Source organism: Polistes dominula, unplaced genomic scaffold (assembly GCF_049000335.1).
Source record: "Polistes dominula isolate Pdom_NZ unplaced genomic scaffold, Pdom_raw_medaka contig_33, whole genome shotgun sequence".
Lineage (NCBI taxonomy): Eukaryota > Metazoa > Arthropoda > Insecta > Hymenoptera > Vespidae > Polistes > Polistes dominula.
Genome location: NW_028300998.1, coordinates 5,602,782 through 5,620,000, shown reverse-complemented (window position 1 = coordinate 5,620,000; position 17,219 = coordinate 5,602,782). Strand labels below are relative to the sequence as shown.

The 17,219-nt window shown below is 25.7% G+C and overlaps 3 protein-coding genes across 7 annotated transcripts in view; 1 reads left to right on the top strand and 2 right to left on the bottom strand.

Moving 5' to 3' along the window:
• LOC107065873 (uncharacterized) overlaps window positions 1-1,294 on the bottom strand; it is a 1,319-nt gene extending 25 nt beyond the window's left edge. Inside the window, exons 1-2 of the mRNA XM_089173632.1 lie at window positions 1,289-1,294; window positions 1-306 (exon numbers count right to left, since the gene is read on the bottom strand). The exon at window positions 1-306 is cut by the window's left edge and continues 25 nt beyond it. Of these exons, the coding sequence (XP_089029758.1) occupies window positions 1-306; window positions 1,289-1,294 (312 nt within the window). The remainder of the gene's footprint in view (window positions 307-1,288) is intronic.
• Window positions 1-17,219, top strand: part of LOC107065832 (TD and POZ domain-containing protein 2) — a 25,430-nt gene extending 8,211 nt beyond the window's left edge. Inside the window, exons 1-7 of one of the 5 annotated variants that reach the window (XM_015319883.2) lie at window positions 11,752-12,130; window positions 12,813-13,064; window positions 14,484-14,673; window positions 14,799-15,097; window positions 15,175-15,381; window positions 15,832-15,979; window positions 16,050-17,219. In XM_015319883.2, the coding sequence (XP_015175369.1) occupies window positions 14,496-14,673; window positions 14,799-15,097; window positions 15,175-15,381; window positions 15,832-15,979; window positions 16,050-16,318 (1,101 nt within the window). In that variant the 5' untranslated portion in view covers window positions 11,752-12,130; window positions 12,813-13,064; window positions 14,484-14,495 and the 3' untranslated portion in view covers window positions 16,319-17,219. Of the gene's footprint in view, window positions 1-22; window positions 153-11,134; window positions 11,282-11,751; window positions 12,131-12,812; window positions 13,065-14,483; window positions 14,674-14,798; window positions 15,098-15,174; window positions 15,382-15,831; window positions 15,980-16,049 lie in introns of those variants that run through there. The other 4 variants (XM_015319898.2, XM_015319891.2, XM_015319872.2 and 1 more) reach the window with 4 other exon arrangements.
• On the bottom strand, window positions 1,551-10,807 carry papi (tudor and KH domain containing protein papi). The gene is made up of 9 exons (XM_089173710.1): window positions 9,483-10,807; window positions 7,251-7,355; window positions 6,755-7,172; window positions 6,467-6,640; window positions 6,209-6,372; window positions 5,906-6,120; window positions 4,285-4,444; window positions 4,029-4,097; window positions 1,551-3,947 (listed from the first exon to the last, which is right to left on the bottom strand). Exons 2-9 carry the CDS (start codon window positions 7,353-7,355, stop codon window positions 3,702-3,704), a joined length of 1,551 nt encoding a protein of 516 aa, XP_089029836.1. The 5' UTR covers window positions 9,483-10,807; the 3' UTR covers window positions 1,551-3,701.

Sequence of the window (17,219 nt, the reverse complement as noted above, 5' to 3'; positions counted from 1 at the left end):
ATGATGCGCTGGATAATCGGCGTACCAGCCAAAGGCACCGTTAGAACCAGTATGTCCGCCATAATCCACATAATCAAGAATGTGACCGATAGATCTTTCAGCACGTTGTGGTGGATTGTCATACTCCTCGTGATGAAGATTTGGCACTATTGGTACGTAAGCAGGCTCTGCTTGACGAGCAATTCTTGGAACTGATCCTGATATAGGATTTAATTCTAATACATCGATACCATCAATAGGAATAGCAATGTAACGTCTACCAGCCAATACGTCACATACCCCATACAACGTCAATAATAGGACAATCTAAAAACAATTCGTTAATAATCAAAATAATTACAATATAATAATATAATATTATTATTATTTAAATATAATATTAATATATACTATTAATATAATATATAAGTATAATAATATTTATGTAATATTATAATTTTAACAAATAAAGTTCTCCTTGTGTGTGGTGATATTAATTATTTTCTTTTAAAATAATAATCTTTTCTTATTTCGAAGGAAATAACATTGTTCTAACTAAACACGCGTATTTTTTTTTTTTTTAAATAGAATATATTTGTTATACAAGTATCGTGTAATTATATTATTTAGAAAAAAAGAAGAAAAAATAATAAGATTTTTGTTAGATATTAAACGTAAGATAATTTTTGTCTGGAACGATGATTTTGTTTTTGTTTTTTAATAATAGTATTATTATTATAAAAATGATTTTTACCAAGTTATTCATTGTAATATCGTCGAACTGAATTAGGATGTTAGATGAACTGAGGAGAGAGTCTTCGTCAGCCGTGTTTTATACGATTCCGCTTGGCCGCAGCTTTCTCGTACACCGGGTTAAAAAAGTCCGTCGAGTTTTCAAAGACTCGATGATTGTAATCCATTTCTCTTGTTTAAGTTTGTTCATCCCAATTTTAAATCTTATTAGTCGTTACTACCTTGCATGTACGTTCCCTTTATTTGACCATTTAAATTTATAATGTTTATTATTATTATATTTATTTATATAGAAGTATAACGAAGATATGGAAATATTTTCTTTGTTTTTTTTTTCCTGATTATTTTCTCTTTATAAAATTGACAAATATATATATATATATATATATATCATGTCTAATGATAAAATATAATAATTTTAATTTTTTTATATTTTATTATTATATTTAATACATTAAAAATTAGTAAACGATGATAGAATTTTCTTTTTTGGGAGGATATACATTTTATATTAATAAATGTGTAACAGTTTTAACAACTTTAGGGACGTTTTTACCGTCATATCACTAAACTAAGTAACGTAGTGGGTGAGGTTAATCAAATTGATGGATGACCCATTTGGAAAAAGACAAACTGTCTACTGTTTATTCCTCTTTGATAATATTAGATAGATGTGAGAAAGTGTTCTTAGTAAAGTAACTCGAACCCATAAAAAAAGGGAGAGTAAAAAGATACATATTGATCTACGACAAGAAGAAACTTTAGTTTCACGTTATAAAAACTTTATATTTATGTTTTACGTTAGTTTATTTTATATATATATATATATGTATTGTTATTTTCTTTTCATAGCTTGACTTTCAATAATTAGGTTCCGCTTATTTCTTTCAAACACCTCCGCGTACACCTCACCGTTATCTATTATTTTGCGGTTGTACAGATAACTTTTACTTCCGTGCAAGAAATCCCGAAAAACTACTACTTTTATCTTCCAGACACGGTAGTAGTCATGACAATCGAAAGAATCATAATTGGGAAAGAAAAGTGAAAGGGATTAATAACGTTAGAGAACACAATTTGTTTGAAGATAATTTCGTAGATTTTATGATATTTTTGATCGAACCTTTTTTTTCTGTTTTTTTCCTTTTTAATACATCATGTGTTTTTAATAATTGCAATGCGTTAAATAAACAATAAACAATTAGTTACATTAAAAATGAACAAATGCGTATCCAAAATTGACTTATTCACAATTTGTTATATGACTTTAATTTATATTTGTCGGTTAATTAATTTTTACACCTGTTTATATTTTGGATAAGTTAGTTCTGTATTTTTGCAAAATATTTCTCTTCAAAATGCAAATATATTTATTAATCGACAAAATAAATCGCGTTTAATGTTTTATGAATGAAACGATACAAGTGCATATATAGATATATGAAAATATGATTAATATATTTTTATATATATATGTATATAATATATTCATATATATTATACGTATGTTAAAGAGAAAGATTATGCGTAAAAAAGGAACAAAAGATAATTAACAAAATGTTAATAAAAGTCCGATAAATAAATGTATACATTAAGTCATATACAAATTCTGTTTTGCATTATTTCAAAATAATTTTCTAACTTTTATAAACGTGAAATGAAAATATGATCAATGGATACAATAATGATCGCGATAATTAATTATTAATGAATTCTAAAATGTTTTAACAGCAGAAATAACAGAGTTATAAATGATAATTGAAATTTGTTATAAGGTTTATTCAAATGTTTTACATTGGTATTCTAAAATGCATGATAAAAAAATATTGTGCTCTTGGTTTGATTAACCCATTAGCATAAAACAGCGAGTCGTTATCCATAATTTTCGACTTAATATAATAAACTCAAGAACTAATCTTTTAGCGATAAAAAAGAATGATTAATGATAAAAAAAATGAACACACACACACATATATATATATATAAATACATAATTTATTGTCGTTATCACTTATTCCTTTTTACGAATTTGAAAAATCGTAAAAGGTTTTTGCCAAAAGTTTCTAAAATACAAAAAAAAAATCAAAAGCAATAACGACAATTTTACATAGATAAATGATTACATGTATAATATACTTTAAGTATATATAAACAAAAAGAATAAAGCAATTAATAAGAACGTTAATAAGAAGAATTATTTCAGATAATAGATATATCATTTATTTGCACATTATAGTAACTGATTTATTTCATAATTGCTTTGCAAAAAGGAACTATGTTATATATTGCTGGATTGTATTTCTTTCTCAAAAAAAAAACAAGAAAAGGAAAACATTAATATGTATAATTATTGTTAAAAAAGTAAAATCAAAATAAAAAACTCACAGTTAATTGAAAAGTATTTTAAAAAGAAAATAATTAAATAATCGACATTATTTATCAGGATTGAACTTTTGTTGATGATAAAGACAAATTTATGAATTTCGGCTAAACATAGGAAGACTAATTGATTTGATTGATTTTTAACGACACAAAATATTATCAAAAAAACTATTATTAGAATTTATTGATATAAATACTCTAATAATAGTATATGATACATTTATTTCGTGTAAATAATATTCATCGTAAAACAATAATTTCGATGTGTAAGAATATTTGTATAAAAATAATTCAAACCTTCCAATTTACAACTTAGAATTTTTATATGTTGATTAAAGCGTTATTATATTTTCAATGTCGGCATTCATGTATTGATGATTGTTTTTTTTTTTCTTTTATATTAAAAATTCCATTTTAACGATATTCATTTTTATGATCATTTATTCAATTGGGAAAGTTCTATTTGTATTATTATTCTACTCTTATTATTTTTTAATTTAGTACAAACAACTCGTATCCTTATTTAGTTTAATTTTTGAGTTTGATCAGACAATCCATTCGAATCCATAAATTTTCAAACATATTTGTTAGTCGAAATGATCATCATCATGTGTGTTTTTAGAAGTTGTTGCAACATTATCTTTCAATAAATTTAACACATTATCAAGGGTATCATGTTCACCTTTACTAAAATCATCATCTGATTCTAAGTCCTCAAGTTCCATTTGTTCTCTTAATTCCTCGTCTAAGTCTTCATTCATTTCTTGATACATCTTAAACGACTCAAGCTTTTCTCTAACCCTTGCTTCTTCAATTTTTGGAATTCTCCTAAACTATATTTTAAAAGGACAAAAAAATAAATAAATAAAAATATTACATATTTTCTACGTACACGTGAAAAGTAATTTACTTACATATTTCGTCATACTGTTCTCTTTAATTGCATGCTTTTCCTTACGTAACTGAGTACCAATGTTCAAGTCCTAAAAAGATAATTATTTCCAATTGTTTAATAAATATATATATATAAATGGTATAAAAGAACAGAGAATAATTCTACGTGAAATGTTTAATAGAATATGCGGGATAAAATGTGTTGTTCATATAAAAAGATATCATTATTTAATAATAATAAATTAAAAAAATTGTCAATATAAAAAATTTTCTTACCCCATTATAAAGATCAACCATATAAATGTGTCTTCGACTAAATCCTCTAGGATTGATATCTATTTTAGTATTTTTAACGTGCATACACACTTTTTGAGGAGGTGTAGCTACACATAGTTCCTTAAATCTTGCAATGGCTTTTTTATCCCACCCACCATCACTAAATTAAAAAATATATAAAAAATTATATATACATATATATATATGAATGCATGGAATATATTTTTCTAATGTCTTAGAAATAGACATATTTTTATAATAAAAACAAAACAAAACAAAACAAAAACAAAGAAAAAATTTCTTCTTTTTTTCTCGTTATGTGTTATAAATAAATACAAAAATGATTTAGTTGTTAGTACGTGTGTAATAATTTAAAGCAAAGATCATAAAGTTAAAAATACAACATTAGAGAAACGTATAGACTTTAAGACGATGATCTAAACTCTCATATCAGTCGACTTCTAATACTCGGATCGAACGAATCTCGCTTTAAAAGATAACTCGTTTTAATTGACAATATAAAATAACGAAGAAAGTGTTTGTAAAATTGTGCGACTTCACGAAATTTTGTAATCGTTAAAAATTTTGTTTAAAACATAGATTGCTCTTTCTTTTTGTATTTTTTTTTTTTTTTTATAAAAAAGATTATTACTCGATAAAGAATATTTTTCTTTGTCACAAAGTTATAGAAAATTTGTTAATTTATGCTTCAACGTAATTTTTCTATTACATTTGATTTTAAAAACTTAATTAATTAAAATTGATTTTGAAAATTATTAAATCATTTTAATTAAACGACAATATACAAAATTCATTAAATTAAGTAATAGACGTATGAATTGGTAAACAAAATATTCTGTAAAAATATATGTTGTAAATTGTAATTTGTTAAGTAACTTTTATATTACTTATATACAACTAAATTATTTTTCAAATGATTGATGTTTGTTAATTTTAACTGTACACCATTAGTCAACGTAGTAACGAAGAAATGGTTTCTGCGGTTCATATTGCGACACATAATTACGAAATATACTCTTACAGTAGGTTTTCTTTCAATTAACTGTCATCCGTTGTAACTATCGCGTTAATTAATCCAATTAAGAATTATTTACTCTTTGTATCCTACATTCTCAACTTTTTTTACAAACAAAATCGAACAAATTAAAAATGTCAATATTTTTTTCGTTACTTCCTATAATAATTTGTAAATAAATAGAACGTTATTCGTAAAATCAATATAATGAATTATTTTTCATCGACACAATATATAATACTCGTAGAAAATTACTTTATTGCCAGTTGAGATATTTGGCCGACAAGATAACAAAACAAACTCAAAACAAGCTGAAACGGAAATAGCAAAGGGAACTATTCAAACGATTCATGTTTTTGGCAATGAAGTTTGTACTATATAAAAGTCTCGTAATGCTGCAACTCGCTAAAACTATATTAAATATCGTAAACTCGCGTCGTAATTTACATTCGAAAATCATTGCCAAAGAGAAAAAAACGAAAGGTAGAGGGGGAGGGAAAAACCGACAGAAAATCGTATACGTTTATACATAACACATAGATTTGCGTATATAAGAATATATATGTAAAAATAAAATTTACTTACAGTTCTCCTATGTTGTTTAATGTACATTCATATGCTTGTACAATGTATGATAAGAAATGTTGAGGCAACTCATATATTTCACTTTTTTTAGCGGTACCTTCATTTCCAATATCGATAAATAGAATATCACAGGAATCTTCATGTACTTCCAATATCTCACATCTTTCCCAGTTTCCATTTTCGTGTTTTACGGCAACTATATGTCCCGGGTAGATCTATTACATAAAAAGAAAAGGAAAAAGAAAAACTTGCATTCGGTTATGAGAATAGTTTTTAGAACAGAATATTATTTGAAATACTTACATCGTGCATTCCTAACATTTTAAGATTATGAGGAGTATTATAAAACGTATTCAATTCAGTTTTTAACTGTTCAGTTTCAATATTTTGCAATGAATCAACTTGAACAAAAAATTTATTAGGAGACTTAATTGTTATCACCGTTACGTGTACGTGAATTTCCGGTCCTACATATTAAATAAATGCAAAAAAAAACAAATTAATAATAATTAAATATAATAACGAACAAGAAAAACTTGTATACATTTATTATAAACTAACCGATCACTAACAAATCCAATAATTTGAGTTCTGGAGTTAAAATTTTTTTTTCGGGTTCGCCAAACCTTTTGATAGCTTTCGATTCATCGTAAAACTTAAGTTTGTCTTCAACATATGGTAATGCTTTTGAAATTTCTTTACCAGTACCTGCAATTATTATTCTTGCCATAGGACCTGTAAAATAATTAATTGATTTTAATAAATAAATGCATATATATATATATATATAGATTTTAGTTATTGTTTATATGTATATAAAAAAAGGGTATTTAACCTTTTTAATATTACCTGTCAAAGAATCCATTTCACTTCTTATCATAATACTTGTGCCAGTATGGCCTTGGATATCTCTTATAATATCGACTTCCTTTCCAATGAATTTCTCCACGGTTTCCATGTCTATTCCCATTTCGTAGATATCAATATTAGACTTATCTCTTACAGCCTTTCTTACCATTTTATCAGCTTCACATACACCATGTGCAGGTCCTGTAATTAGTAGTTGACGTTCAGGACGTCTAAACTGATCAAATGTAAGCATTATTTTTGTTTTAGTCTTTTCTTGAATATAATTTAGTAGCCAGCTATTATTTTTTTTAAATAGTGAAAGATGTCTTCTTTTTAATGGTAAATGTCTTTCTATTTGTTTAGTTTTTAATTCTTTTTCTTTTTCTTTTTTCTGATCTTTTGACTGCCTCAGTTGCGGCTAAAAAATCAATACAATTATATTATGATAAATGTATACACATTAGGATAATATATTCTCTTAAAATCGTTATTTTACCTGTTTCACAATATCAACAATGATCATTGCTAACACAATTGAAAATGGAACGCCAACTATTAGTATCACTTGCCATAGGTAAAAGTCACCGAAATATGGATTCATCTGTAACAAGAATACAAAAAAAAAAAACACAAAAATTTATTAGTAAAAATTTAAAAAGGGGAAAAAAGTATAAATAATTTATAAATAATACTTTGACCAATTAAGTATATATATATATATATATATATCAGCATTGAATTTCCTACAAAAGTCTTCTAGAACATTTTTCTGTACAATCAATTAATGATGAGGTATGAATTTTATTCTATTGAACTGAGAAAAAAATAAAAAACTGCGATGCGGAGGATCTTCCTATTAAAATTAAGAGCTCATATTTGGTGAGAATTCTTTTAAGGTGTCTAGCAATCCATTTTTCCGTGGCACTTGTAAAAAAAAAAATAATTGATTTTTTTGACCCACCCTAATATATATATATATGTTACTGTTAATTCATGAAATAACCAGCTATTATACAAAATAACTATTCAAACTAGATTAAGTATGAAATAAGGGGTATATATATACTTAAATTAAATAATATATTAAATTACGAGAAATAGGTTGGTAAATTATGAAATTGAGATTAGATCAATCTCTAAGGTCAGCTCGTGTTTACACAACAATATTCGGAGAGTTATCCGTTTTTATTTCCTCTTATATTTGAAAACAAATATTTTGCTAATCGAATTGTTCTATTGACTTTAAAAGTATTACGTTTAAAAGTATCAGATTTATAATTCGTAACAATTGATTTCAAAGAAAATTTGTTGAAAAATTGAAAATTTTATCGGTCAGTGCAGTACGTGTATTTAATCAAAAATAAATATAAGAATCTCGTGGAGGAAGTAAATAAAACGTGATAAAATTTCTGATCGAAAAAATTTAACGGAATTTTGTTTAAGTATTATTATTTAATTCAAGCCTCAAGTTGTGTAAAAATTAATTGTTCCTTTAAAAACATCCCTTTAAATTGTAGCGTCAAATCAAACCTTGCACAATGAACAGAATTTCACTCGCTATTAATGTATCCCAAAATGTAAAACAACAAAATTACCTTTGGTTAAAAAAAAAATAAGGGGATTATTGTGCAATTCAAAATATTACGCCAACCAAATGTGTTGTAATAAATGATTTTTCATAGAAAAAACCGAAAAGATGACTAATAATGGAGTCACATATGAAACAATATATAGGAGTGAGGGAGGTAGAAGCGGGGGTGTGGGACGAGTGGAGGCGGAAAGGAGAAAGGGAGAAGTGAGGGAGAGAGTAGTGTTAAGATAGGTTAAGGATATAATTGTAAAAGGAGTGTAACCCTTCGGGGAAGCAGTAAAATGTATCTATCTATCTATCTATGAAACAATACATATAATACCTATAATTATTTCATGTATATATATAATATCTATTTAATTTATAAAACAACTAATCAAAATGTATAATAAAATTCTGTTTATATGCTTTCCCTGAAACGTCTATTCATCTTTTATGATAACTAGTTATTTTATAAAGTAACTAAATTAAATACTTTAACGATAACATGTATATTAATGATGTCCTATCATCGACAATACGAGAGTGGGGATGAAGTGATTCTAAATGAAAAACTAATATAAGTAGAATTTGTATAGTAAAATTTGTTCATATTATCGCTTTGTTTTCGTGAACAATAAAATTGAAAATCGTTGGAGTACGCGAGCATCCGTTATATCACAATTTCTAATTAATAAAAAAAAAAACTTATTAACTAATTTTAATTAAATTTATTTTATATACCCATTATTTATATAATACTACGCAAAATATATATACGTGATACACTATAAACAAAGAATACCGGCATTTCCTCAATAAAACAAATTTAAAAAGAAATGAGTAAATATACTACCACTGCATTCATAAAAATAAATAAGAAACTTTTACGAGAAAATAGAAGTAAAACAACAACAACAACAAAAACAAAGGAATATATATACTCGACAAACAAGTTTAACGGTTCCAAATCAAATTCATTCGACACAAAGGGATAGTTTACGTTTGAAGTTAAAAACGTAAGATTCTAAGTTTAATGTGCCTAATTAATGAAATAAAAATTATTTAATCAATTGTTTACATTAATATACTATCTATGATTCGAATAAAAGTTTTAAAAGTATAAATAAATTCAATAAAATATAAGAAATAACTTACGATGATTGTTGAATGGATTCAGTTACGAGGCAAAATAGACGACAAAGAAGGAAATGACTCGCTATGGCTTGCTACTAAATAGAAAGCCCTTAGCTTTATAATAAATAAGTCAAATAGAAGCAACGAATATAATAATTCTTGCTTAATTTATCGATTATAAATTGATATATATTACATAAATATGAATAATTGAAATTTAAGATGAAAAAACTTGTCACGGAATATAACAAAAGTGAATAAAATTAATAAAATATTTATTTAAAAAAAAATGGAAATAGTTTTATTTCTATTCACGTAGTTCTATTTAAATCTGACAACCAATAATATTGCCTGACCTTCGAAACATTAATGTCATTTCTAGGGATTGGTCTATTTTCATTTAAGAACCAACGAAAAGGTAAAAGAAGTAACTAAACACATGGCGCGAACTCTATGGGGATTTGAATAAATTCCAATTTATAACAAGCGAACAGGAAAAGGAAAAAATAAATTCAAAGTATAAAATAATATGTGTTCACTCTTAAATGGTTTTTTTAATTTTCATGAAATATTTAAATATTTAAAATTTCAACAATTTTTCAAATGCACGTTTTCCCATAATTTGTAACATCAATTATTTATATCGGTGTGCTACCTTGCTTTATTTTTACGATATGAATAAATATAAATTTATTTGTCATACATTTTTTCTTTATAAATACATAAATTCAATATTTAATAATTAAAATATTGAAATATTTACACACGACATTTATTCTTTACAACGGTAGATATCTTAATGAAGTAGACACATGTTCAATATCATTTTAATCTCACCAATGAATAAATCAAACATTTTTATTCGTCTTAGTTCAAATATTATATCTATTGATTCGCCTAATAAAACGTGGGTGAGAAAATTGTATTAAACATATATCATATCCATGCCAAATAATACTTCTAGAATATTGTTCTAAATTTAAATTACAGATAATTTAAATTTAACATTTGTACGTTATACAATAATATATTTCGATTAGTCTCTAATGCGACGTAAAAAAAAAACTATATTACAACCAATGCTTTTTTTGGGGGTGTAACGCATTGAAGCAGCATACAACATATTTTTAATGTTTCACAAACACAAATAATAAATATTGAAAAAATAATCAGAATAAATAAAACAGAAATAAGCAAATGGACAAATATGATGTTTAGATTTGATCGTATTTGAAAAATAAAATATAAATTAAGGTAAATTGTGTTTAATTTTTGATAAGTTCCGTGACATAGAAGAAAAACTGTTTGAAATTGTATTTAAATTTATATTTGAATATAAATTTTCTTTAATACAAAACTTTTGACGAGGGAAATGAGTTCCAATACATTCCCCCTTTTTTTACAAAAAGAAAACAAATATCAATTACACGAAATGGATGTCGAATTTATTGGAAATATTTAAAACTTGATTTAATAATGAAAAAGTGTATACTCTAGTTTTAAATATGAATGTTTGTGATGATTCATTTAATACGTATAAATCTTATTATAACGGATAACAGTGATATTAAATACACGCCAAACTTTGAGACGATTCCAAAACCACTGGGCTTTTCAATGACTTCTTGTGTGTTCGACTCGACAAGGCAGAAAGCGTAAATTCAAATTCTCTAAACCGAGGGAAGTCTTGTTAACGTCTAATCAAAGCTCACGTGTTTGAAAGTACCTGAGAGAAAGAGAGGGTGTGTTCGAAATCTAAAATAGACGTCATTCTTCCGATAAAGTGGAATATACTTGAATTAGACAGGTCAAACGTGCATGTATGTGTCTATATATATAAATTAATGATTAGAAATATATCAGAGGAATTATCATAAAAATATAAATTACATTTTTTTCTTTTATTGTAAACGAAGCATCTATTTCCTGTATTAAAATAATTTCTACAGTTTAATATGAACAAATTGAATTACTTCTTGAAGTATAAAACAATTGTAATTGCTAAAATTGAAATGAATTAAGTAATTAACTACATTTTAGAATAATTATAAATTTGGAAATTTTGTTCATTTTATCATTTAATGTCGCATCAATCATCATTTCTGTTAATTATTAATAAAATTTGTTTTCTTTTATGAACATTTATTTTCACACAAAATAACTTTTTTATTTTTATATTTTTCGATATAATTAAAAGTAAATCTATAAAGGAAATTTATTATTTTGTTTTTCTTTTTATTTGATTGAGTTGCTGATATTCAATGATATCATCGATTGATGGATAAATTTGATTTTTCGTTTTCAAGCAATATAATTTTATTAACGTCGCACACGACACGCATATTTGCATGTGTGACAATATAAATTAGAGAACGCATAGTTTGAATGCGGAGTTAGAATCGGAGTTAGAATTTACGATGATGGTCCAAACTCTCAGTAGGTTTGCAGTACTCGAACCGAACGAATATCGTCTTATCGTGCTCTCGAAAAATAAATTATTTTACAAGTGATCATTGTAAAGTGTAAAAGAAAAAAACGTTTTTAAATCGTCCGATTAAAAATTATTTCGAATTTGTTCTAAACTCAAAGATCACATTCATTTTCATATAAAATACTTTTTTTCGAGTTATTTGTAGATTTAAATAAAAACTTCAAATATATGTGTTAATGTGAGTGTAAATTTCGTTATTACTTTTTATTTAAAACAATGAAAGATACAATTGTTATTACTTTTATAAAAATAATATTAAAGTTATGAACTAGTATGAAACATTAGAATTCAATCAACGAAGTTTCTTCAACATTCAATCGATATATATTCGTGTAATATCTTGAACAAATTAATTATTTTTCAAATGATTGATCTACCGCCTCATTGCAACACATAGATTAAGAACTACATACGTTCTTTCAATTAACTGTCATTCAGTATAACCATCGTGTTAATTAATCCAATTAAGAATTATTCACTCTTGTTACCCTACATTTTCAACTTGTTTTACAAACAGAGTCAAACATACAACCAAATTAAAAATGTTAATATATTTTCTTTCTTATAATAATTCAAGCATTCGATTTATAAACGATATCATTGTACCAACAAATTATGACAATAATTAATATAATTACGGAATACGTAAATGCAAATTTAACAAAAATATCTACAAATACATTATCAATTTTCTATTCTATTTTTTTCATATTTGTTTCAAATATAACTATTTGTTCACAAATCACAAAATGATAACATATAAAAAAACAAAATATTTCTATTAATTAAATTTTAATCTAGAACGTCATTTGTTAAGTCAATTTAATATATTATTTTTCATCGATACATAATACTCGTAGAAAATGACTTTATTGCGAATCGAGTTATTTGGCCGACAAGGTAACAAAACAAACTCAAAACAAGCTGAAACGGAAATAGCAAAGGAAGCTGTTTAACGATTCATGTTTTTGGCAGTGAAGTTGTACTATATAAAAGCCTCGTAGTGCTGCAACTCGCAAGACTATATTGAAGATCAGAAACTAGCACTGCAATTTACACTCGAAAATCGTTGCCAAAGAGAAAGAGAGAGAGAGAGAGAGAGAGAGAAAGCCGTACGCATTTATACATAATATATAGCATTCCTTTATGTAGAAATATACAGGGTGGGGCAATAACTTTGTCTACCTTTGAATATATCCTTTATTTACAATCGTATTAAAAAAAAAACTTTAAAAAGAAAAATTTGCACTATTGCAGAAAAGAATTTTAACTATTGAAATAATTTTCTTTCAAGGTCATATTTTTGCCAGATTTCAAGATTGTCATCGTTGATTTATTAAATGTGAAACTATGCAATTTTGTTACGCGATATTCTTGTAGAATTTGACATATAACACAAAGATGTCATTTTTGTTTTCATATCATTGAAGAACACATTGATTTATCGTCTATTGATAAGCTTTATGCTATCATCATAGTTGCATATAAAAATATAATTTTCGTATCACTGAAAAATATAGACGTTCTTACTGACAGTTAATATACTCTATCGCCCAACGACATTGACACAAATGTGATTACAATGTTGAATATCTTTTGTATTGTAAAAAAGTATATTTTACTACTATATATAATATTTACTTTTTTGAATGAAATTTCACTAATAACTTTCTGAAACCGTATTGACGACTACAGTCGCAAAATGATAAAAAGTATAAGTAATCTACATTTAAATAAAATGAAGATAATGTTGAAAAATTATTCCTACGTTTTTACCTCTACGCAAAAGAAATGGGCATCAAAATATATCCACCCCCCCCTCATCTCTATACGATGCAAGTTTTGTATCGAATCTATTTTTCTTGTATATTATATTAATACTAATAACACATAGATATTCAAAATGGACAGAGTTATTGCCCCACCCTGTATATGCGTGTTTCTCTCTAACAGGTCGCGTGTAACATCGTGTGTTACGTGGCAAAGTTGCACTGAGCTTGATTAGATGTACTTGGACACGCGATACCAACGAGATACTTGCACGATCTGCGAATTGATCAAATTTGCATTCACGTGGTCGTTCAAATTCAAAAATGGGCTTCCACCACTCGACAATATTTGTTAAATATAGTCTCATGTTGACGAAATGAATTCATTTCGTTTACATCTAATGTAACTGATCCGGTTTTATATATTAAAACAAATACCAAATTTGAATATTAGATGTTTATACGGATTATTATTAAGCTTTTTGTTAGCTAATGTAAAATTAGAATTTAATTTGTATATATAAATTTAATAATAATTATATATTTTATATAATTATATATTATATTATATATATTTAATATAATTAATAATAATTTGTGTATGTGTTTAATTTATGTTCTATCTTGTATAAGGTGTAGATATTAATTCGGTGCCTTTATAAAATAAATTAAATATTCATTTATATGACACAAAATTAATTTTTACACTTATTGTTACAATTATACATTTTCTTTTTTTTCTTTTTTGTTTTGGTTATATAGATCAATTGAAATATGGAGCTTATGGTACCGACAGTTTCAGATGTCATTTTTAAATACACCTGGTCCATAGCTAATTATAAGAAAACAATATCGAAAAGCAGTTCGATCGACAGTCCACATTTCGAATTGAATGTTAATGGTATTCACAGTTCTTGGAATTTATCAATAAGATTTTGGAAAGGACCTGAGGGTGAGAGATTAGAATAATATTAAAAGATAATCCGTTTACGTATACTTTAGAAAATATGTATATTTAGTAAGTTATATATATATAATAACTGTTAAAAATGCAGACCTATGTTTCCCGGCTAATAGGCAAGAGAATCACAAACCCAGTAGTTTTGTGTTTGAATATTTTGAATTGCATCGTTGAAGAAGTTGAGCAAGCTAAAATTCGTTTTCAATTTGGTGTGTTTAATGCCGATGTCAAACACTGGGAATATTGTCACGTTAGTAGAACGGTACTGGAATTAAAATCAAACAATGAGATTATTTCACTTGGATACAGAGATTTGTCCATTGTCGACAGACACCTGAAGAAAAATGGTGAAGTCGATTTAATGGTCAAAATACAAATTATACAATGTGAAAGTGAAAAACATAATTTATCTCAGGTATCGTAGAAAATTGTTTATCTTAAATTGTATCTAATTATTTTACCAATCTTTTTCATTTGTTAATATTTTTTTAGGATATGGCCAAATTGTTAAAACATCCACGTACGGCAGATACCAAATTAATTTGTGGCGGATTGTCTGGTACAGTAATACCAGTACATAGCAGCATAATTATTGCTCGTAGCAACGTTTTAGCTGAAATGTTATCCCCTATATCTGATTCTTCAATAAATAATGAGTTACAATCAAAAAGAGATGAAGACAAAAATGAATACATGGAAGTACGCTTTCGACGCTACTCAATACCAATCACTAAAAATCTTTAATCATCGAAATGCAAACGAAAATGCTGCAATTATCTTACATTAGCTTATCATTTACACGTTTATTTAAATTTTTCTTTTTGATATTAATTTGATTTATATATACAATATTATTTTAATGAAAAATATATTATTGTATTTGTATTCTTGCTTATTTAATCCCGCATGCTAAATATTATTTGCAATAATCTGTATTAAAAAAAAATGTATTTTACTGTAAATGTGTGATTTTCATTTGTTCTGTATTACTTTGGACTTGTTTAATTGTTACGTTGATATAATTGAATATAATTCTCTAACACAGGTGAGTAATTAACCAAATTAATTGTAATAATGAACAAATTTATTATTTTTAAAATTGCGCTTAATTTAAACGTATAATATAATCTTATTTTTCATTTTTACCAGGTCCAATACTTGTTCTCATTGGAATTGTTAGACATCTGCAAGGAAACGATGGATGAACTTTTACGATATATTTACAGTGATCACGTCGATAATTTGGATAATCTAGCACCGCAATTATTATTTTTAGCAAAACGTTTCTGTTTACAAGGTAACTAAGATAACGACAAATTAATATTTACAGAAGATAAAGTTTTAATTTAAAATCATATCTTTTTCAGGTTTGAAAGAACTTTGCGAGAGAAATTTAATCGAAACTATAACACCTGATAACGTTGCTAGTAGACTTTTAATAGCAGACGAATTTAGTTGTGAATCATTGAAAAGAGCAAGCTTAGCTTATTGTGAAGAAAATATAACAGTACTTAATAAAAGTTTAGCTTGGAAGATGATGGAACAAGTGAATCCTGAATTATTTAATGAAGTTTGCGAAGCTGGAATGGGAAGTTCTAGATCTAGTAATATAGATGATAGTGAATTAAGTAATTAAAATTGAATATGATGATCTATTTCAATGATTAACTTTAGTGAAAATTCATGTGATTATTGTATATTATATTTTAAGATTACTTCATTCGTTTATTTTAATTTTCATCGATCATTTAAAAAATACAATATTTCAAATTTTTCTATATAATATTTCATTTTATTCATACAACAAAATTTGAAATATTTACATATTACATATGCATATTATATAAGAAAGAATGATATATAAGATGAATTTATTTTTATATTTAAATAAATATAAAATAAAAAACTATTTATATTGATCTCTTAAAAATCAATGTTGTAAAAATCGCGTAGTTTTATATCATTAAAATTTTACATAGAAGTAAAATTTTTATTTATTAAAATATTTTAACTAAAATATGTACACCTATGGTCAGTTACAATAACATATACGTTAGGATATGTATATGCATTACTGCACATAGAATAATAATATAAAAGAAAATATATATAATTTATTTATATATTTATCTTTTCTTTTTCAAAAACATTTTACTAGTAATAAATCTAGCAAAAAAGAAAAAATACTCCTAATTAAAATTACGTGATTCATTCTTTCTATTAAGAATGGCCTCGATACAAAAAAAAATCATATTTGAAATTCTAATAAGATTCAAATTTCATTGTTTTAAATAAATAAGTAATAGTAGGTCATGAACTGAAAAATAAAAATGATTTGGTTATCGATCAAAGTAACCGCAGTGTCCTGTTATGATCAAAAAACAGTCAAAACAAAATCGTATGTTTGTGTGTGCGTGTCCATAAAATGTCATCATTAATTAAAATGTAGTTATAACACATATACATATCCGTTTATATCCGTTAGCTTTCACTTTATTATATGCTTTATAAACAATAAAAATAAACAAGTAAAATTA

What these genes read in the sequence shown, in the direction of transcription:
- papi (XM_089173710.1), bottom strand. Translation starts at nt 7,355, where the DNA reads ATGAATCCATATTTCGGTGACTTTTACCTATGGCAAGTGATACTAATA. An exon ending in TGAAATGGATTCTTTGACAG is followed by an intron (nt 6,641 to 6,754) that starts GTAATATTAAAA and finishes ATTATTTTACAG; the next exon opens with GTCCTATGGCAAGAATAATA. An exon ending in AAATGTTAGGAATGCACGAT is followed by an intron (nt 6,121 to 6,208) that starts GTAAGTATTTCA and finishes TTTATGTAATAG; the next exon opens with ATCTACCCGGGACATATAGT.